The 23,449-nt window shown below is 35.6% G+C and overlaps 2 protein-coding genes across 3 annotated transcripts in view; one reads left to right on the top strand and one right to left on the bottom strand.

Moving 5' to 3' along the window:
- Nucleotides 1-23,449, top strand: part of TPC1 (two-pore channel 1) — a 288,494-nt gene that overhangs the window by 214,851 nt on the left and 50,194 nt on the right. For both annotated transcript variants that reach the window (XM_089821751.1, XM_089821750.1), the window contains one exon: nt 11,734-11,797. In XM_089821751.1, coding sequence (XP_089677877.1) covers nt 11,734-11,797 — 64 coding nt within the window. The remainder of the gene's footprint in view (nt 1-11,733; nt 11,798-23,449) is intronic.
- Nucleotides 12,688-16,404, bottom strand: LOC149568867 (uncharacterized). Its single transcript, XM_089821752.1, has 2 exons — nt 16,047-16,404; nt 12,688-15,711 (listed from the first exon to the last, which is right to left on the bottom strand). Exon 2 carries the CDS (start codon nt 14,936-14,938, stop codon nt 13,640-13,642), a length of 1,299 nt encoding a protein of 432 aa, XP_089677878.1. The 5' UTR covers nt 14,939-15,711; nt 16,047-16,404; the 3' UTR covers nt 12,688-13,639.

Below are 23,449 nucleotides of genomic sequence, written 5' to 3'. Positions count from 1 at the left end.
CTGCAACCGATCACTAACCAAGTTGGAACTGACTACTACCTCCGAAGACATCACCAAGGGAGTAGCGTCACTAGTAGGAACCATGCCAACTGCCGGCTCACCAACATTACACATGATCTCTGACACAACATCCCTAGTCTCCATGCCATCAGTAGTAGAGGCCATCACCATGTTAGGCATACCACAACAATCTGTTGCAACACCCAATTACACTGAACTTGACTCTAGTGGAATGAACCCGATACGCCAATGCCAGTATCAAGGATGGACGCATCCCCATCTCCACTGTCTCTGACAATCTCGACCATGGACATCATCGGATCACCAGACACCACAACCTATGACTGTACAGAATCTGGCAAAAGACTGCAATCACTCTAACTCCATGGTCACCTCAAGCAAATGAAACTGTGACTCCTCAAAAGCCAACTGTGTACTCTCAAGAATCTCAGAATTCATCTTGAGTTGCCGAGTAAGCTCACTTGTCTCATCTTCCTTGGCCAATAATGCATCATATGTTGTACTCCCCCACTCCATAAGATAATCTCTGTCGGCTACAACTTGCATATAATTCTGTCTCAGAATCTGGATAGCCTCCCATAAAGAGTGGATCTCCGTCAAGGAAAGATAACTGCCTCCTTGCTCATCACTAGTAGGAGAACCCCATCCATAAACTACTAGCAACTGACGAGCAGCATCAAAATGCTGGCAAGCAATAGCAATGTCTTGCTCACTAACTCTCAGCTGACTAGACACATGATGGCGCTAGCTAGACTCTCCTACAAACCTCCTCTGACGCACTGTCGAAAGGAGTATCCTCAAAGTTATTGGTCTCTAGAGTTGTCATGTCCCTATATTTTTAAGATTTAATTATAAAATTAAAGTAAATTAATAATAGAATAAATAATAATATATTATTATTTTATAAATATAATAAAGAGATTAGTAACATAATCAATATAAAAAAGATTTAAATAATGAAAATATCTTGGAAAGATTAAATAAAATAATATAAGATTAAATAAAAAAAATAATAATATATTATTAAATAGTAATAATTATAATTGTAACTATAGTGATTGAATTATTATAGTAATAATAATTAAATAATATAATATACTGAGATAAACAAGTAATAATTAATAAGATCCTATGATAACAATAATAAACTCATTATAATTATAAAAAGAACTAAATGATATAATAAACAAATAAAATATGATTATAGCTATTAATAATTATAAAATATAATTTAAATTATAAATATAATTATAGTTAAACAATTATTAAACTAATATTAATAATTACTCCTGATCGGTCATGTCTTTTGAACATAATTTGGACTTTATATATAAGAAGAATAAATTCAAAAGGGAAAGGCATCAGAAGATATCAAAAAAAAAAGGATAGGAAAACTCTGAAAATAATGAATACTATCAAAGTTTTAAGAATAATGTCCTTAGTTTCTAACCGAAGGAACTGGGGACATTACAGTGGTATCAGAGCTTCCGAACCTGCTATCCTGTTGGACATAGTTCAAGCGTTCATCAGAAACATATTTACAGGAATATTTTTAGCAAAGCATGATGAATCAAAAGGAAATATCAGTTTTGAAGGAACAAGCTTTATCATCCCATAATGAAAAGAGGGTGAGTAATAAAAGATGCATATGTTTGAAGTGAAAATTAAGTTGCTAATATAAGGGAATCCTGATCAGGCTACAGGAAGAATAAAGAGAAGTTTATTCCAGAATTATGAAAGCTTATATGAGCACAGAATAGTGAATCTGTCCATTAAGCAGTGACTTAAGCTGATTATACAAAGTTACTAATAATCATGGCATTGATGTCATGGTTAAAATATTTACATGCAATCTAGCTACAAATACGAGGTTGATTACTATCAGGGCACCATCATCTGCTAACTAAGAAAAAAGGAAGTTCTCATAAAATTATATATTACTATTCGTTCAGCAATAGAAACATATCCAGTTGGTGAGCAACAGTCCGTTCAAGAACAGATTCAAGTTACCAAATTCACACAGCGATAGAAACATTTCCAGTCAGCTATCTATCTGATGTAATGACAAATAATGATGTAACTATACAAAACTACCAGATTCAAAAGGAGTGCAGCTATATCACTCAGCAGCATTAAGAATAACCTGTATATGAAGATAATTTATGGCAGAAGACTTAAGTCACTATGAAAAACGATGATTAATTTCAGTTGGCAATAGACAAGGAAATTTTTTAATAAAAAAAAAAAAAAAAACAGAAAGAAGCCAAGACAGACAAAGTAATGTTAATAAGACAAAAACAGAAAAGTTAAAATAGAATAAAACAAATTTGTCCTTATCTGATTTGTATATGGTGCATAGACAAATACGATGATTAGAAAGAAAAGGAGAAGTCGGCGATAATATTACAGCAACGATTTATCGGGAAGATTATAATGGATAGTAAAGCACTGATTAAATTTGTTAAGTTATATGTGGCATAAAAGACAAATATATATTGTCTTATTCAATAGCAAAGTCAGCAAGAAGACAAATAAGGCTGCCACATCATTGACAGAGATAGAATAAAGACAAAGTATGTTTGTTTCCTTTCATTCACACCAATATGACGGACAACACTTGTATACATGGAGATTATTTGAAAGCAGCAAGCCACACCACCTGTTATAAGGCAGAAATTAAATTCTGGAAAGAAGTGTTATGATGAAGCAGTGATAGTCAAATAAAAATATGCTACAAAGTCAAATTTTGTAAAGGAAGCAATATACAATGAATGCAGCGATATATATAAAAAACGTGATGATTAACATTAATATATAGCAAAAGTGTGATTATAAACTGTGAGTTTACGTTGTTAATAATAATAAAGAATGAGATATCATTTGAAGAGTCATGAGACATGTTTTATTTCAAAAGATATGACTTCGGAATTGAAAGACATAAAGACTTATAGATACATCTCTTTTTAAAGGGTATGGAATAATAGGATGTAAGAAGAATATATCAGAAGTATGTGTGGAAGGAAGACGGGTGGTAATACAGTTTGTACATGATAAGAAAAGTAAAGAGTAAAAAGATCATCCAAAAATAATGTTAAGTTTAACGAGAAGTGCAGATATAAAGGAAGAGAGAGCTAAATAAAAAATGTGTGCCGATTAGAATCAATAGAGATATATATAAGAGTTGATGGCAGAATTATAAAGAAAAACAAGTGCAAATTAAAAAGGTAACAATGAAGAGATATGGGATATGACTCCTTTTTAAGATTATGAGATATTCTCATTTGTCAAAAATAACAAGAGATATTTGAAGAAAAAGGAAAAGAAGACATATTTTCTTGGCTTTCCACTGGAGAAATTAAGACTAATGTTGAATTGCATACAAAGAAGAATGAAGCAATTTGAAGGTAATCAACAGATATTACGCAAGCCCAAGTAGACAAGTATATTGCACAGACACTTAACGTACCAATTGACCAGGACAAATTAAATAGAGGTATCCGATATTATGGCAATATTTGAATGATTGGTTTCTTTAGAGAGAAACTTTGGGTCAAATATTCATTGAGAGTTTTAAACAAGAACTTATGAAATATCTGGTTTCTTTAGAAACTCAGAATACAATATGACTAAATTCTTTGGTAGGTTTCTTTAGAGAGAAACTACCAATTTCTTTAGAGAGAAACTAAATGGAAAGAGTGGCAATTAAAGGAGAACTGCTAAAGACACCCTATTGTTAGCAGCTTCCTAAGAGGGCAATTAAGGGAGAATAACTAGGGCACCCTATTGCAGTGGTAAGTAGGGAGAACCGTGGTCAGGACACCCTATTGCTCTATAATTAAGGGAGAACCGCTAGAGCACCCTATTGCATGAATAGTTGAGGGAGAACCGCTAAGGGCACCCTATCATAGTGATAGTGAAGGGAGAATTGCTAGTAGGGCACCCTACTACACTATGATTATGGGAGAACTGTTAAGGCACCCCACTACAGAGAAATATTATAGAGGCCTAGGATGAGATAAAGTCTCTCCTAAGGATTAAATAAAGGGGGATAATCCTAAAGGGATATCCATAAAAGGCTTTAGGAAGAAATAAAGTCTCTCTTAAGGATTAATTAGAGGCTTGAGGCAACACAAAGTCTCTCTCAGGGTACATTTGTCAGGAGACAATGCATAACGTAGAGCATAGAAGTATTATAACATATTAAGATAAGTTCTACCCCTTGAATCATTTATAAAATTTTACATTTAATATTATTTGATAAGTTTATATTTATAAATAAATGATGTTTCTGATCTTAAATTAAAATTGTTGTTGCAGGATATAAGAATAATTCACATTGCTTGAGGACAAGCAATCTGAGGAAGGGTGGACTGTCATGTCCCTGTATTTTTAAGATTTAATAATAAAATTAAAGTAAATTAATAATAGAATAAATAATAATATATTATTATTTTATAAATATAATAAAGATATTAGTAACATAATCAATATAAAAAAGATTTAAATAATTAAAATATCTTGGAAAGATTAAATAAAATAATATAAGATTAAATAAATAAAATAATAATATATTATTAAATAGTAATAATTATAATTGTAACTATAGTGATTGAATTATTATAGTAATAATAATTAAATAATATAATATACTGAGATAAACAAGTAATAATTAATAAGATCCTATGACAACAATAATAAACTCATTATAATTATAAAAAGAACTAAATGATATAATAAACAAATAAAATATGATTATAGCTATTAATAATTATAAAGTATAATTTAAATTATAAATATAATTATAGTTAAACAATTATTAAACTAATATTAATAATTACTCCTGATCGATCATGTCTTTTGAGCATAATTTGGACTTGATATATAAGAAGAATAAATTCAAAAGGGAAAGGCATCAGAAGATATCAAAAAAAAAGGATAGGAAAACTCTGAAAATAATGAATACTATCAAAGTTTTAAGAATAATGTCCTTAGTTTCTAACCGGAGGAACTGGGGACATTACAAGAGTATTACCATTCACATCCTGCGAATCAACTCCAAAACTCATATCAACATATGGAGTATCAATAATTGTAGCACCACTGCCCAATTCCTTTGTACCAAAAGAAACTACGAAGGAAACTAAGTCCTCAAAACTGCCCACTGCATCCTCCTGGATGTCATCAATGCCAATGTGATCCTGGGACTCATCTGTAAACACTGCCAAATATGAAAGATCATCAACATATTCTAGCAAGAATGGTCGACTAAATATATGAACAAAGCCCAACACTGATGTATAAAAACTAATACCAACATTGGACAAGCTGCTGGCACAAGAAAGGACAACATCGTGCAATCTGCTAATCAAATTCATGATAGCACCCAAACATGACTACTACCAAAAAGTGATAAAGATCTCCAGTCACTGAATCCCAAACGCCAATATAACAATCTCGAGTCCATATCCGTAAACTAGAATCAGCTGGTCACTCAAGCAAACTCCTCACCTGAGTAATATGACTAATACCAACTAACTCCACATACCTGTCTGACACTGTCCCTGTATCCTGGATGTGAATGCAAGATGAACTCGCAACATTATCAACAACCACATATGATCTGCCTACTGCAAGAAGCTGAGTATCAGGTGTGCAAGATGGTACTAAACTCAATTCCACGCCATGCTCATTCCAATGTCTTTCCAAGTCCTATAATGCCAATGGAGTATTCACCAAGGAAGCTCGAGTGTCCTCAAGCTCGCGAGAAAGCTGTCAACTTCCTTCTCCTTCCTCCTCAAGGCATCTGAATAGTCACTAGCAAGGCTAAGAAGATGGTCACGATCTAATAGAAGATGTAAATAACTCAACTTCATCGTTCCATTCCTTCTATAATCGCCTGTAAGTCAACACAAGAAGACTCTGCCTGAACTCCCTTATGTTTGCCCTGTAATTGAAACATCCGAATGTGATCCTCTATCATATCCCGCATCCTGTCATGATGAGATAATGAAGTCACAATACTGTCTTCGCTCACCTTCGGCTGGCTGGACAAATCATGCAAAGTACTAACAGCCTCAACCTCATGTGACGAAGCATCTAAATGTGCTTGGTACTCGCTCTCAACAAAGTCATGAATAATCAATGTCTGCTCATCTCTACCAGGTATCTCACCATCGTGCACAACATCCTCAAAATCATCATCTGAACCCTCTACGTTGTAGTCACTACCTGTCGTAACTAAACCATCCCGAGTACCTGTGACATCACCCTCTAGCGACCTATATACAACTGTCTCAACTTGAGTATCAAGTTGACCGTTACTATCAATTTGCGTAATATTCTTTACCGCTACCTCCTGTGGCGGAGTAGAATCTAAGACCTTTGCCTGGTTGTAAGCTAGTTTCTCGAACTCATGCAAGTTCCTGGTAATTGTGTCATCTGCCCTGTGAGAAGATCTGCCAAATAGAAATCCAGTCAACTTATCCACCTTAGCTGGGTCAGACAGCATGTCATTCATCATACGGTGGTGCTTAACCAACTGTTCAGACATGTCATGGCTTATTTTCCTAAGTTCATCTCGAATGTCTAAATAACCATCCTTTCTATTGTTCCGACTCTGGATCTTCCTACTTTGTCTATCAACTGTCCAAGATCGTGTCCTCTGAGATTCTATACTATACCTATCCATTTTGGATAAAGTAAAGTGCTGATCACTCATACAAGACGGCTTTTACCCAACAGGATGGCAAGAAAACCGCTTTGATACCACTATAATGACCCCAACCAATAGGCCACTAAAAACCTCTAATGCTGAGCTGAGAATTTCGTCAAACACTTGGCTTACTACTGTTGAAAGTTAAACGCTGAACATATGATGTCGTTGTGCAACAAATCAACACAATTAGCTGATAAAATAAATGCAAAATTGTACTAAGCTGAACCAAGGCAATTTAACAAACGCTTGTCTAGCCAAGTAAAGATAGCTGGAAACAATTCAAAGAGATTGCACTAATGCCAAATACTGAAAAATGTATTACTTAAATCCTTCCTTCCTTTCAATCACTTGAATCATTACATTGGCTAATTGTTTCAGCATAAAGATACGAACTGAAATCATACCATTTTGCATTCAATCACAAGGTTCAGCATCAAGTATTAAACTATCACTTCATCCTTTCACTATCTATTACAATGCAAATGTAAATAGCTTTAAAAAAAAACCAAGAACCTAGAAATGCCTTCAAAATGCCTTAGAAATGCCTTCGAAATGCCATACAGGCCTGGGTTACATCCTGGGAATATCGAACTCCAAGTTACCGAAATGATTTCCAAATCCTTTTCAAACTGTAGCATCTAATTTCCTGGGAAATCTGCGAACTGTATAGCTGGAATTTTAGATGATCAATGACTGTTATGACAGTCTGAAATGCAGCTCCCTGTGGCTGTGATTTTTTTTTTAATTAATTCCCTTCCTTAACTGTTGTTTATCTCTTATCTTGACATCAGATTGTGATTCAGTCACATAGTCTATTGTGGAGCCAAGTTGGTCTTCAGATAGTTAGTTGATCTTTGGGAACGAAGTCTCCCTTGGAGCCAAACGAAGTCTCCCTTGGTGCAATCCGAGCCAAACGAAGACCAACCTCTAACTTACTGAATTATGGAGAAGAGAAGACCCTCCCAAGCCAAGCCATTGCCTTAAAAGATCATATATCCGCATTAATTAGCCTACAAGGATCACAATAATAGGCTAATCTCTCAAATCCGATGCTAGCGAAAAATGGGCACATTAGAAATTGATGTCGGGTAAGTATGACTGGTTACCAGTCAAAATCTGATTGTTCTGCAAGTCTATGGTCTTCTATTGTTTGTGATTTCAAATAAAATTTCTAGTTCGATTAGTGAACAAAAATCACGAATGACTGAAAATATCCTTCTAATCTGGGAGTTCAAGTGTTTTGACCTTGGACAAAGATGTGTTTGCAAAATGGTCTGAAAAGCAAATTGCTTTTGAAGGTAATTTACAGAAAGTTTTGTGTATATGAAAAGTTGATGAGGCGGAGGCTGTACTGTAAAAAGAAAAGACTACACGAACATTGATAGTACAACACTAGCTTGTGTGTATTTTGAAGTCAAACAGGGGTGTAAAAGATAACTCACAACCATATTTTCTATTTACGTGACCGAATGAGCATTTTTATTCAAGGGTGTGAAAAATAGTAGGGATGTATGCATATATCTGTGTCTGATCATAGAGAAAAGAAGGATGACTGAATGCATATACAACAAGGGCAAAGAAAATAGAAGAAGACTGAAGTCATTTGAGAATGAAAGCAGGGCAGCAATAAGTCGAAGGGAGATACTTTGTTTTTGTTGTTAGTGGGAAGAAAATAATACACACAAAAGGTCTCCCATAGCATCATATAAAAGAGAGTAACAAAGCATTAGCAGTAGTTGAGTGAGAAGAAGATAATGCAAATTTAAAAAGAAGAGTTCCTGTACCAGCAAGGGGAAGAAAGCATAGAAGTTATTGCAGCTGTAATTGCAGTGATAAGAGAAGACTTTGTAGTAGCCAAGTGCAGAGTGTTGAAGTTCAAACAAGGGCAGAGGGTTACAGAATTCCATTCATAACAAGGTATCAATATTGTCTTAAACTTATTTATTTGTATTTTGTTAATTATAGTGGGCACTCTGATCAAGGGTTGGTGCTCCTTTGGATAGGTGTCCATAAAAACAAGAATTGGAGCTCTTTGAGTTAAGGGTTGGGATAGGTGCCCATAAAGATTGTAGTCAGATTGTTTTTCATTGTGAGGCTGGATTAAATCAGTAGACCCTAGCACTTATTCTCACCGAGGTTTCTCCCCAGCACAGGTTTTCCTCATACACATGGTGTTATATGGATGCTTGATGTGTACCTAATTAGCTAGCATTTCTTTGTGATTGATATTCCTGCATTCTAGTATGAGTGGAATAGAGTTTAGAAAGTAAAATTATTAAAACCACGGAACCTCACCCCCTCTAAGTGGTCCATTTGTGTTCCTTCACTATTTATTACTATAGGATTTGGTCAGTGTTTTTGAGACAAAAACCATGGAAAGCATACTTCAAGTGGGAGGTTGTTCAAATGTGAATTTGCATCATGAATTGGACTTCAAGTGGAAGATTGTTGGATGCAACGTTCGACCGTTAATTTCATCTTCTCTGACTGCTCATTATGTCTTTCATTTTTTTTTCCCTTCATCTTCTCATGAAGACTATTGTCCATATATGAGAGGAAAACTTTATGTAATTAAGCTACAATGAGTAATAAAGTTTGACGCTCTGCTCTCTGGTGGATGCAGCCAAATCTCTAAACCACATTAATTCTTGTATTTCTATGTTTATCCTATGATTCCCAATTTGTCTAAAATTTAACATTCTGATCTGCAATATATTTGGGGTAGCCACCATGAGTTGTTAATTGCAAATATGTAAAACAATCATGAAAAATAATGCATAATCAATCTATGACCTTTAATTCTATCGTGGCTCTATAAAGCACTGGTGAATACTTTGAAATATGTTTAGCAATTGAATGTCTTGAAAGAATTGCAACTCATCCCGAACAAATCGAGCTGTTTACAATTACAAGAATCTGCAGAAAGTATCCAGAGGAATCTGCAAAAGCAGCCATGATTTACACTAAAAAGTTGTGATTTACAGTCTCAAGGGAATCATGGAAAGTCTGTAAAAATGGCATGCATTTGACAGTTGCATGTGGGTAAATTTGCATGCAAAGGCATGTACAGACCAAGTTTTTTCAGTGTTTCAATCGTCTAGATGCATTTTGCTGAGTTCTTTCAGTAATCTTGGTGAGTTGCAATTTCCATTTTGAGTTATTCATTTTGTGAGAAAATTTGCCAGTACTGACAGAGTATGAGTACTTGGCAAGTATGTACAATATGTGTTAAATCTGTAACTTTGATTACCATACTGATCTGATTGTGCAGATTGCACTGATCTTATCTTGCATGATATGCCTTACTAATGAAGGCTTATATATAATTGTCGCTTCATAGGCATGATCGGCGTCTCATTTGAGATAATAGTTGTTGAGTGTGAACTTAACTAATCTTGGTTAATGTGATTACAAAACCTATTCTCCTTTGGTGCTGATTATGGGAAATCTATTAAGGGCTGACCTAGATAGGGTCATGTCCCTTCAAGGGACATGCCCTTTGGTTACCCCGTATATATATAGGATATGGTTGTAGATAAAGGACACACAATAAACATTTAGTCTGCTCCTCTAATAATACTACCCTAGACGAACACTTGCAGAGATAAAACATTTCCAGAATAATATTTATATTATTGTTATCACTTCATTCAAGTCTGGTTATAGAAGATCATCTTCAGCAAGCTTCTAAGAAGGTATTATCTCAATCTGATTTATAGCAGAATTTGCAGAAACTTTACAATATGTTTAGATAGTTTTGTTGTATCTAAGAGCGTTCTATACATATCATGTATCCAATACATGGGTACATGTATTTGGGTGAGGGAAGTATCTGGTAACTTTGATGATAACATGCAGCTTAAAGACCCATCCATAACCTATTCATTATGGAACACAGTTAGGGATGGATTCAAATAATCCATTACAGAGCTTAATCCTGCCTTAATTAACTCTATCCAAGCATGGGTTATCAGTTATTGAAATATCTGTGTATCTGTCAAATTTTACTATGGTACCAATGTTATTTTAAAGACAATGCCCATTTGATGCCCAATCAATTCTGGGATAACACTTCTTGCATCTACATATACTTGTATGTTCAACCCTTGTAATGGACATTTTTCTTTGCTGTTGTACATCTTTTATGCTTAAAAAAACTCTTATATCGATTTCAATAGATCTAAGAGTGCATCCCAATGTTTAGTCTAAGTACTATGTGTTTCCTAATAAAATCTTCTTATTATATGTTTAAAATGTTTATGCAGAAAAGGTGTAGCAGATGTCTTGGAATTTGTTTATTAGTGAAGGATCAAAATGGCATTAAATACCTTCTGCAACATCAAATAAGCTTTACACAAACTGAAACGGATACCTCACGCAATTTTCCTTTTGGAATCCAAGTGTCATTCCTCTTATACAGTTTTCTGGAACCTAAGTGACATCACTCATGCTGATTTCTGGAGTCCAAGTGCCATAAATGACAGTTTTTCTTTAAAACAATAGGAACCGGTTTTATATTTAGAAGGTTAAATGAAGTGGAAATATTGAGGGAAAGAAGTGTCAATAATTCTTGTTTTTTAGCTTTCTGTTGGATTGTTCTCATTACAATTACGGTTGCCGAACTACCTTCTTATAATCCGGGTAACTTATTGATTACCAAAGACCATTACCCACAAGCAATGTACTTATAAGAGCATTTCTTTTTGATCGAGTACCACTTCTAATCTTTTCTGATGTCCTTTTGAAAGCCTGATTTTTTAGTATATGATTTCCTATTCACTTTTTGTGGCTTCCACAATTATTTTTAACTCAAGCATACTTCTAAACTTATGTTTGTAAATTTATACATATAGTTCTAAAGACATGAAGCTGTTAAAGGTAGAATTTAGAAACAATGATGCTATCATTCATTGTAGGCAAAAGAAACTTAATTTCATGGAATATGGTAATTATATTTTCTATCTAATTATCCATGGTTGCTATTCTTTTCATGTCAGTTATTGGAGAAACTTTGAATCTCGCTTTTCCTCATGGTTTGCCAATTCTATCAAATGCAGAATGGTAAGTCTATTTTTTAATACTTGCAAGCTATAAAATAATGAATTCATGAGACTAAAGTGTTTAATTTACTATCCTTGGAAATTATTAATTTATTTTTTGGTATTAACTGTCAAGCAAAGATAAAAAAACAATCAAAGTATCTGATATATTCTGAATTTCATTACATAAAAAGATTGATATAATAGTTCTTAGGACTTTTTCATATATGATGAAAAAAATGAATTTGAAAAAGGTTGAGAACGAACAGAATGAGATCAATTAAATTTAGTGATCTAAACAAGTAAATTGTAATGGATGGAACCTTGTAAACATGTACATACAAGTGGCAATAAACTAGTTCAAGCATGGATATGTACTTGAAATTATTTCTACAAAGTCCCACTTGATAATTCAATAGCCTAATGAGCAGTGTTACCTCGGTGCGGGTGTGTGGTGGTGCGGGCGGACGTCGGGACAAGTGTCGGGTGCGGGAAAAAAATAGCCTTAATTTGGGGACGTCGGGGGTGTGGCAGCAGGGGAGCGGAGGGGGGGTTCGAGGGGGGAGGAGAGGGAGTGGGGGGAGGGGGTTGCATAGTATATATATAATATTATTAATATATATGATTGAAAATGCTAATTATGAAATGATTCTTCAATATATTATATAACAATATAACATTAACATGCCAAATATAGTTGACTACAATGAATAGAGAAAATTCAAAATGTGATTCACAAACCATAAGTTCAAACTTGAAACTTGAAATTTCATAACCATTACTATTACTAATGATCATTTGACAAATTAACTTAGTTCAAGATGCAAGATTCAAAATTCATTGTTCAAATATGATTTTATGAATATCATATATCATAAAGATGCTCATGATGACAATGAGCCGAATAGCATGAAACAGTGAAATAATAATAATGTATCATAGCCATATCAAAGTGAGTATAATCAACAAAATGACAAAATGCCAATAATGAGAATGGATGATTCTCAAGTGCTCTCTAATCATCCCCTATGCCGAAGTCATCATTGGAACTACTAGACTCCTCTTGGGTAAGATCCTGATCCTCTAAAGGAACACCAACTAGCCCTACATTGGCTTCTACATTGGCATCCTCATTAATCTGAGCTCGATCCTCTGGCTCCACATCCCATTGTGCTACAGGGCTCTCCTTGTACTCGCATGTCTTGCGATCTTTGAGCCGCAAGTGACCATGTACAACAACCAACTTCTCCGCTCTCTTAGAGGTAAGTCTGTTCCTCTTAACAGAGTGAATGAAGCTATAGGTGGACCAATTCCTCTCTGCAGCTGAAGAGCTAGACACCTAAGATAACAAAGTTGAAAGTTACAACTTACAAGTTACAAACAAATGTTCATACAATTTGTAACAAATGATAAATGGTAAATCGATGATTAATAATTATTGAATCAATGAATCATAAATTAAAATCAGCAAGGTAAAACTTTTCAAGTTAAGATTGTAAAGGGCTGGAATTAGTTATTAGTATTACAAACCTGAGAAAGTAGTCGAATGGCTAGTGAGGTGATCTTTAACTTTTGTGACCCATGACATTTCCACCACAAAATGGGATTCTTTTGTGCCATGGTTTTGAGATCCACCTTTGCAATATCCAAGTATCCTACAAGTTACAAGTTTTAAAGTTTACCACATAATATTAAAATTATAAATAACTTAAATAAAATTATAATTTATAAGTAAAGTAACAATTATTTATTAAAAGAACTTATAATTATAAAGAGTTTAGAGCACTGAATCAAGATTTAAGGATTACCTGAAAGACTAGCAAATTTGGACCACTCGGTGCGAATCTCACTAGCACTCTTAGTATCATACATTTTTGGCAATGCATCGAAAGAACTTATTCTTCACCTCATCATCCCAAAGTGGTGTGACTCTACTAGGCCTAGGTATGTACCACTTCGGGTTCAATGCATAGGCAGCCATGTGCAAAGGAGTGTTCAACTTCTCCCACCTACGGTGAATGATAGGCTCAATGTGCTCCGTATAGAATGCTAGAGTGGGTTCTCTCTCACGCACAATAGCCCTCATCTGCCCAAGCATGGAATCAATGCACTCATAAACCTCTCCAAGGCTAGGTGAATCTGCATCTCCATATCTGATCACCTGAAACACTGGAGTAATGATGGAGATTATGTATTTTGCATCACTCCAAAACTGATCACTCTTCACTGTCTCCTTTACCCTCTTTCCCTGCTTTGTTCTAGACTCAAGCCATCGATTCCATTCTTGTGTCATAACCATGAGTTGCAATGGCTCTTGCAACTCAATCATTCTCTCCAAGAGAATATAATAAGATGCATACCTGGTCTCAACTGGTTTCAGGAATTGCTTCTTTGCGAAGCTCTCGAAAAGTGCATGTGATGTATGGTGATTGCAGATAAACATCTGCACCTCTCTTCCATCATTAACCACCTTTCTAATCCGCTCTATTTTCCCCATGTCTTTGAGTGCATTGTTCATGGCATGCACACAACATGGAGTCCACCAAATATGCCTATAAGCTGCCTCAACAAGCCTCCTTGCAGCTTTGCACACATGTGCTGCATCTGTCACAACTTGGACCACATTTTGTGGTCCAACCTCCTCAATGGCTTCCCTAAGCACATGGAACTGAAAATCAGCATCTTTACGATGCCTTGAACAATCAACTGCCTTCAAAAAATATGGGCCCTCCGTGCATGTCAACATAATGTTGATGAGTGGACGATGACTAATGTCCGTCCACCCATCCATGATAATGCTGCAACCTAACTCCATCCAACATGCTTTCATTTGCTCGATCAAGATCCCAACCTTCTCATAGGCTCTATCCAACACTGTAGTCCTCAACTTGTGGTCACCTGGTGGCACATATGATGGCTCTCCCTCATTCACTGCCATGGTCATCATCCTCACAAAATAGGGAGATCGAGCCACATGTGTAGAAATGCCATTGGCAAAGAAGAAATCACCAACAACATCATCTAACCGGTCCCTTGCATGCGTGTTAAATAAATGAGCAATGGGGTTACTATCAGTACGACTTGTAGTTGCTTTCCGTTTCCCCCTACTGTTGTCCCCTGCTAAACTATGTGTAGGTGAGGAGAATGATGGTGTAGGTGACATAGTCTCTGCTCTTTGATGCAAGATACGAGTAGATGTATCTTGCTGCCCCTATAACTGCTATATATGTTGTACCTTTTGCCTAGTAGACAAAGATCTAGGCACTAGAACAACACTATCATCAGGAATGCCCCATAGTTTATTCACTTCAATTCTATATTTGACATTCTCAGGATTTGACAAGAACATGCATGGGTTCACACCATAGCCACTCCAAAAAAGGAGGTGTGAATTAACTCTTGTAATGCTGCCAAACCATTCTGCTCCACATATATTGCACTTACATTTGTGTGTGCCACCCTCTAAAGGTGTAGGGCGTGTAATTTTTGTAGCAAACTGTTTAAGAGAGGACTTTGGGTCATTAGGACCCCTAGCATACTTCCTCAAAATCTCTGAAGGGCAATCAGTAGAAGGCACCCCTAGTGCAACATAAGGAGGCTCTTCCTCAGGCTTAGATTGACAACCTGCATCAGCCCCATGATCACTTCCTTCAGGCTCAGGTTCAGGCTCATAATCAGATGCACTTGGCTCATTAATTTCCATGTCTTCTGCACTTTGGCTGGATCTAGAAGCCATTTATAAAACTGCATTTTCACAAAATGAAAATAAAATTATAAAAATGATCATGATACATTTCAGCCCAAGTAAAAATAATTTAAAACTTAGAACTTTACTATTTAATTTTAGCATTTACTATTTAAAAATTTAAAGTATTAAAAAATGAAGCTAAATACTAAAAGTAAATACTAAATAAAAATATGGCAATATGGCATATGCTGAAACGTTTTACTAAGTTACTTTCAAGTTTCAAGTTTCATACTTGAATCTTGTTGATAGTTGAATCTTCTTAGTTCTATGATTTTTTATTTTATTATCTATATTAATTTTTAGTTTTTTTCATCGTTCTTAAAATAAAAATATGGCAATATGGCATATGCTGAAACATATTTAGTGCTGAAACATATTTAGTAAAATACGTTTCAGCATATGCCATATTGCCATAGTTTTATTTTAAGAACAATGAAAAAAAACTAAAAATTAATATAGATAATAAAATAAAAAATCATAGAACTAAGAAGATTCAACTATCAACAAGATTCAAGAATGAAACTTGAAACTTGAAAGTAACTTACTAAAACTAAATACTAAATATTAAATACTAAATTTGAAAATTATAAATTGATTTGTAAAATAAAAAAAACTAAGTAAAATAAAAAAAACCCTACCTTGAAGGCTTGAACTTGAGGAGACACTTGCCAAATCAAACTTTCTTGCTCCTCTTGATCTTGCAATCCCTTCAAAACCACCCACTAATCTCTCACAAGCTCCTCCAAACACTCTTTCTCACTTAGCTCCTTGTTGCTCCAAAATGGTGAAATGAAAAGTGAAATGAAAATGAGATCTATTGGTCTTATTAAGCCTTCAAATAGACCACATGGGACCCACACCCAATTAGGGTTAGCATACTTAGAAAACAAAAACAAAAAAAATTGCAAAAAGTATTGTTTTTTAAAACTTTTTTGGGCCTCTTCTCGGCGCACCCAGGAAGCACCCCGTGAGCACCCGAGGCGCACCTGCGCACCCGCCCACTCGGGAAGCTCCCGAGCACCACGTCCCACCTGGGTGCTCGACCGGTGCGGCGACAGAAAAGCGGCTAGCAGGGGTGCTTGGGTGCGTGACGCACCTGCACCGGGTGCACCGAGGTTTTGACCCGAGTGCGCGCACTCGGGTTATACTACTAATGAGTGAAGTAAAGAACCAACCCAATGAGGTGAACTAATTTTAGTGAAATAAACAAGTAAATTGTAATGGCTGGAACTTTGTAAACATGTACATACAAGTGGAAGTATACTAGTTCAAGTATGGCTATGAATGAATGAATGAAAGATTTTAATAACATTTGTGAGGCCAAAGAAGCTTATGGGACCACCTAGAAAAAAACCACAACCTAGAATAAGATGCTATAACTTTAGGCCCTTTGAAACTGCTTCTTTAACAATTCATTGTCTTCTCTTCAACAATGAATTTTCATCACTATGTTTGTTGTCCTATCTAACTATGTTTCCTCAAAAAGTGTACCTAAATTGCCTGCTCTAGAATATCCTCATAGCTGAAGCAGATGTCATTGTATGCTAGATACCCCATGATAAAATGTTCCTCAATCTCTACCACTCCTATGTTGCAAAATAAACATATTCTCTCTTTTCACTTTTCCTTAGCTGTCATCCATCTACGTGTTCCACTCCTCAAACGAGGGGAACTTGTCTTAAGATGCCCTGTGAATTTTAGCTCCCCATTTGATATTTTCTCCTATGTATGCTTTCTCCTCATGGTCTCTTGTGGGGTTGAATTCTTTGATATCATAGTATTTTTTGCGCCCACTTTGTTTTGACCAAATGTTTCATCCATGTGTTCTTTCTTCTGTCAAGTCTTTCCTCTATGATCAATTTAGGCCACCAATGCTTTTCTATACCGTGAGTTTTCTTTAAATAGTTTAATAAGTCTTGAGTTTTCTTTAAATAGTTTAATAAGTGAACTATTGTCGAAGCCTCTAAAGGGAATATTCATGTTTCCAGCAATAAGATCTCGTAAGGGACAGCCATTTTAATTTTGAGGTTGCTGATGATAAAATGTTTTTGGATTCTTCTTTAAATAGTTTAATAAGTGAACCATTGTCGAAGCCTCTAAAGGGAATATTCATGTTTCCACCAATAAGATCTCGTAAGGGACAGCCATTTTAATTTTGAGGTTGCTGATGATAAAATGTTTTTGGATTCTTTCTACTTGTCTCAATTTCTCATCTGATAGGCTGCTACCCAAATTTCACATCGATAAAGGACCACTGAGGTAACCAACAAACGAAAAAGCATCTTCTTGGTTTTCAATTCCCATAGTCTACATTCATGCATCTATTCAGTAAAGAATATAGTGCTTTCCAGCCTCCCTAAATTCTTATTGCCCTACATGTTTCCCAACTGAGTTTGTTGTGGAAATTGATCCCAAGATACATGTACTCATCTACAATCTCTAAAGGGTTGACATTGATAAGAAAATTGTTTTGCGTCCTATTTCTTCTCAAAGGGAAGATCATCACTTTGGTTTTGCTATTGTTCACTTGGATCCCCTCATGACGGAAGGCATCAAGCACCTTCAAGTTTTCCCTCAAACCATCAGCCAGTTTAGCAATTAAAATGAGATCATCTACATATAAATGTAGTTTTATCACATATTTAGCTAGTTGAACCCTATCAATATTATTCATATTTAACCATTCTTCTAACTTATCGATGTATAATTGATCCTAGGTGTAAGAACAATCTTGCATCACCCAAAAATATTACTTTTATGTTTCTTGAATAAGGGTTGTCTCAATGCAAAGTTGTTTTTTGTGTAGTGTAATGTCCCCATTTTTGCCAGCATTGGAGTTTCAGGAATTTGCCTATTATTGTGATCCTCGTAGGCTAATTATTGTGGATAGAGGGTCTTTTGAGGCAATGGCTTGGCTTGGGAAGGTCTTGTCTTCTCCACATTTCAGTAAGCTACAGGTTGGTCTTCGTTTGGGCTTAATTTTGGTGTACTTACTATTTGTCGTAAGTTGAGTGTTGATTGAGATGGACCCTTTTTATTTTTGCAAAGTGCATTTGGTCACATGGAGAAATAATAGGCATGACTTCTATTTCAAACGACATATTTAAATGATTGAGTATTTTGGGTGTTATTATATTTTTAGTGGCCAAATTATTATTAATTATTAAATGGCTTATTATAAACTTATAATTTAACTTTATAATTTCACTTAAGTTGAAAGTTGAGTTATCATTGGAAAGTGTCATTTATTAATTAGTTAAGCCAAGTCAAGTGAGAGAATCTAAAGGAAGCTTCTAATTAATGTTGTGTAATGAAGCTTCTTGAGTGAAGTTACATTTTGACAACAAAAGCGAATTTGGAGGTTATAAATACAAGCTCATTTGTTGAGAAAAGCATGCTTGAATATTTCTTTGTTTATGTTGCCTTTGTGGCTTTTTCCGAGTTCTGATTTTTGTGCCCTTATTGAAGTATGTGTCTAAATTCTAAGTTGTTCCATTAGATCTACAGCTGAAGTATTGTACATTCAAATCCGAGATTTTGTTCTGCGTTGGCTTTGGCAATTATGCTGAGGTATACACCATTTGTCCTACTATTTTACTGTAGCTAAGGAGAATTCTATGTTGAAGAATTTCACTGGCATTGGGAAAAATTATTAAATTTGTACCTGCATTTTATTTCCGAAGGGATTGGCTGATTATTGAAGTCTACAGGCAGCATTTGGTTAGATGAGTTTCAGATTTGTAGAATTGGGAAGCTGCGATTCATTTGGTTGTGCTAACATTAGAATTTGAAGAGATCGGCATCCATCTTGGCATTACATTCCAAGCTGCGTTTGATGAAGAAGTTGGTTAGTTATTGTATATTCCATTTCCAAATTTTATTATGTCTACCTACAACACTATTGTGTCATGTCCAATAAATGAAATTGTGCTAAGACATTTAATGAAGTGGGGAGTTTCTCATTAATTGTTTGTCAATATTCTAATATCGATTTCTAGTCAATTTGTGAATGTATCAAATTATTGAAAGAGTGGAGAATCAATTCTCATATTGGTATTATGTATAGTTATGTGCATCTATCCATCTCCAGTTCATTTGCTTGAGTCTAAAGTTCACTTGCCAAGTGTTTGACGAATTGTCGAACATCTGAATAATTGATGTATTTTAGAGCTATAGCCAAGCAGGGTTATTACATTTAGGCTTGCTACTTAGTAAGTCAGTCAAATAAGCTCAAAATGTACAAATTTCAGAGGTGAATGTTCATTTTGGATATATCAACCTATTAGTTGAGGCTTAGTGCGATATCATGAGTATTCATGATTTCATTGTGGATTTTTGGTGTGTAATTTTGGTAGAAAAACTTCAGGATCAGTTTTGAAGGACTTAGATGCTCTGGATGGGCTCCAAAATGAGGCTAATTGGAGTTTGCGTGAGTCTAGACGAGTAGATCAAAAGATGAGGATTTTGGAATGGGGTTATAATAGCCAATTGGATCAATGGTTCTCAAGTTATGGTCTTCCAAAGTTGGGCCAACCAAAATTTCTAAAATAAATATTATAGTTGTTTTGGGCTAACTATATGTAATTTTTGGGTTGGTCGGCCTCAAGGGTTAGGATTTGATGTCTACAAACTTGATGGGTGGTGTAAAATTGGCTATATAAAGAAGGCCCGTAGATTATCTAGGACAACTCTAGTTGATAGTTCACAGTTTTGTCTTGCAAATTATTATAAGGAGTCCATGTGAGTTTGCATATTATGTTTAAAAAATTTGTAATTCTGCTTTTGTGGCAATTATAAGCCCATATTTTGTTGTAGCAAATTGTTGTTATTTCTTTTTTTTGTTATGTGTTTAGTGTTTTAAGGGGAGCACCCTTCATCAAGTGGTATCAGAGCAAGAGTTCTTGAGTGTGTAAATAGATCACCGATTGTGAGGCAATTTACACTAGGACCGTGGTTGGGGCTAATCGCATAGATAGATCACCGATTGTGAGGCAATTTGCATTAGGGTTTCAGCGAAAGCTTGAAAATGCCTCTACAAAGAGAGCATGGTGGATGAGCCGCAAGTGTTACACCTAACGGTTTTAGAGCCCTCCGGACACAGATGCAAGCATTGGAAGAAAATATGTGCAGAGGAATAAATCTTGCCGTAAGAGATGAAAGTGAGGATGAAGGAGAAGAAGAGGCAGTTCTGAACCCAGAAGAAGAGAGGCCTTTTAGGACCATTTCTAAGATTGGAAAATGAACTAAGTTTGAGTTTCCCAAATTTTCAAGAAATCTTAGCCCGGAGGAATTGATCGATTGGATTAATGAATTAGAAGAGTATTTTGAGTATGAAGATATTGAGGATCCTGATAGGGTCGAATTTCTGAAGGCCAAACTGAAGGGTCATGCAAAGATATGGAGGCATGAGATTCAATTGGAGCGAAATAGAAGAGGAAAGAATAAAATTACAAGATGAGATCGGATGATAGCTAAATTGAAGTAGCAGTTCATTCCTATGGATTATGAGTTTGATTTGCTGAAGAAAATACCAAAGAGTTCTACCAAGTTCTTATCAAAACAAGCCATGCAAAATCTAGCCTAGAGAAAGTTGCCCGTTATCTGAACGGGTTAAGGCCAAGCATTCAAGAGGAATTGAGTCTGGTTTGAATGAACAGTATGAAAAAGGTATATCGGTTTGCCCTAAGAGTTGAGGAAAAGTTGAACAAGAAGTTTGATAACAAGAATAGTGGTAGAGGTCGTAGTGGAACATCTGGTGGACGGTCTTATGGAGGCTGAAACGAAGATCAGAAGAAGGATGAAGCCAATAGTAGTAGTCAGAACCAAAGGGGAAGCCATTCCAATCGTTTCCATGATCAAAATAACAGAGATTAGAGCGGAAGAGGAAGAGGGCAAGGATATGGTAGAGGAGGTTTTCGTGGAACCTATTTTTACTATGGAGAATAAGAGCATAGGGCATTTGAGTGTCCTTAGCACCAAGGAAGGATAGATAGGAGAACCAAAGGTCAAGCCAGAGTTGCGTATGTTGATAAAGATGTCAAATCATCACATTCTGAAGATGCAAAAAGAGAAATCCTAGTTAACAGAAGAGTCTTGCTGAGTGGTGAGAATGAACTTGATCATAGGAGGAGCTTATTTCGTACAAGGTGCAAATGTGAAGATAAGTGTTGTGATGTGATCATTGATGGTGGAACCACTAACAATCTGTTGTCAGAAAAGATGGTCATGAAGTTAAAACTCAAGAGGCAGAAACATCCACGCCCATACTGTATTGCTTGGGTGCAGGATGACCACAAGGTCATGGTCAATGAGGAGTGTCTATTGAATTTCAAGATTGGAAGCTACTTGGATGAGGTACTTTGTGATACCATACCTATAGACATATGTCATATGTTGCTAGGAAGGCCATGGTAGTTTGATAGGCACGTTGTACATGATGGTCGTGCGAATACCTACACACTGACGGAGGATGGAGTGAAACATAAGCTAAAGCGATTGAAGGATACAAATTAAAAGGTATGTAGTGCTGCTAGAGTATGTTTTGTTGATGGAAATAAGTTCCTAGAGGGTATGAGGCGTGAGCATATCTATTTTGTTATAGTTCCAAAAGATGGTAAAGAAGAATTAGAAGAGGTACCTACAAAAGTTGCAGATTTGTTGGGAGAGTTTTCAAATATTGTATCTGATAATGTGTTGTTGTTTGATTTCTGGATTTGATTGTGTGAGCAATTTTTTATATCAACGTTTCGGATCACACTTCGTGATCCATCATTTTTCTCCTCTTCTCTCGCATGCATCCTGATGATGGATATCGGAGTGTGATCCGAAACATTGATGTAAAAAATTGCTCACACAATCAAATCCAGAAATCAGACAACACTGATGGATTGTGGAAATCTGATAGCTCTAATCTGATAATGTGTTTGATGGATTACCACTAGTAAGGAAGATAAGTCACTAGATTGACTTTATTCCAGTTGGCAGTTTACCAAAAAAGGAAGCACACAGAATGACACCAAGAGAAAGTGAAGAGTTGAATAGACAAGTGCATGAGTTGTTGTAGAAAGGGTTGATTCTAGAGAGTTTGAGTCCATGTGTTGTACCAACAATATTAACACCACAAAAGAATGGAGAATGGAGGATGTGTATAGATTTTCAAGCCATTAACAAAATCACAATCATGTATAGATTTCTATTGCCAATGATGGATGATATAATGGATTGTTTCAGTGGGGCTGTGTATTTCACAAAGATAGATCTGAAGAGTGGGTACCATCGGATTCGGATGAGAGAAAGAGATAAATGGAAGATTGGCTTCAAGACAAGGGAAGGATTGTATGAGTGGTTAGTCATGCCTTTTGGGCTAACCAATGTGCTGAGCACTTTCATGCGGCTCATGAATGAGGTATTGAAAGAATTTCTAGGCAAGCTTGTCATTGTTACCTAGATGATTATATTGATCTTTAGTAAGACATTGGAGGAGCATATAATACATATTCTTAAGGTGTTTGAGAAGTTGAGGGAAGAAAAGTTGCTGATAAATCTAAAGAAGTGTAGTTTTGTGAAGGAGTTGGTGTACCTAGGATTTGTTGTTTTAGCAAAAGGTCTAAAAATAGACCCTCAAAAAGTGGAGACTATGTTTGAATGGCCTAATAAACAAAGTGTTATGAAGGTAAGATCTTTTAATGGACTAGCTGATTTTTACAGAAAATTTATTAGAGGGTTTAGTGGTATTTGTGGACCTTCGACTGAAATGATGAGAATGGATAGGAAAGAATTTAAGTGGATCGTAGGAGCAGATAAGAGTTCAATTTTTTGAAACAAAAAGTTAAAAAACAACCTATTTTAGCACTTCTAGATTTGAACAAGGTGTTTCAAGAAGATTGTGATGCTAGTGGTACTATAATAGGAGCTATTTTGAGTCAA

This window comes from Cupressus sempervirens, chromosome 3, assembly GCF_028749045.1.
Source record: "Cupressus sempervirens isolate cs-2001-9-10 chromosome 3, ASM2874904v1, whole genome shotgun sequence".
NCBI classification, from domain to species: Eukaryota; Viridiplantae; Streptophyta; class Pinopsida; order Cupressales; family Cupressaceae; genus Cupressus; species Cupressus sempervirens.
This window is presented reverse-complemented; position numbering and strand designations above follow the sequence as displayed.

Excerpts from the sequence above, each read along its gene's own strand:
- LOC149568867 (XM_089821752.1), bottom strand. The coding sequence starts at position 14,938 with ATGTCACCTACACCATCATTCTCCTCACCTACACATAGTTTAGCAGGG.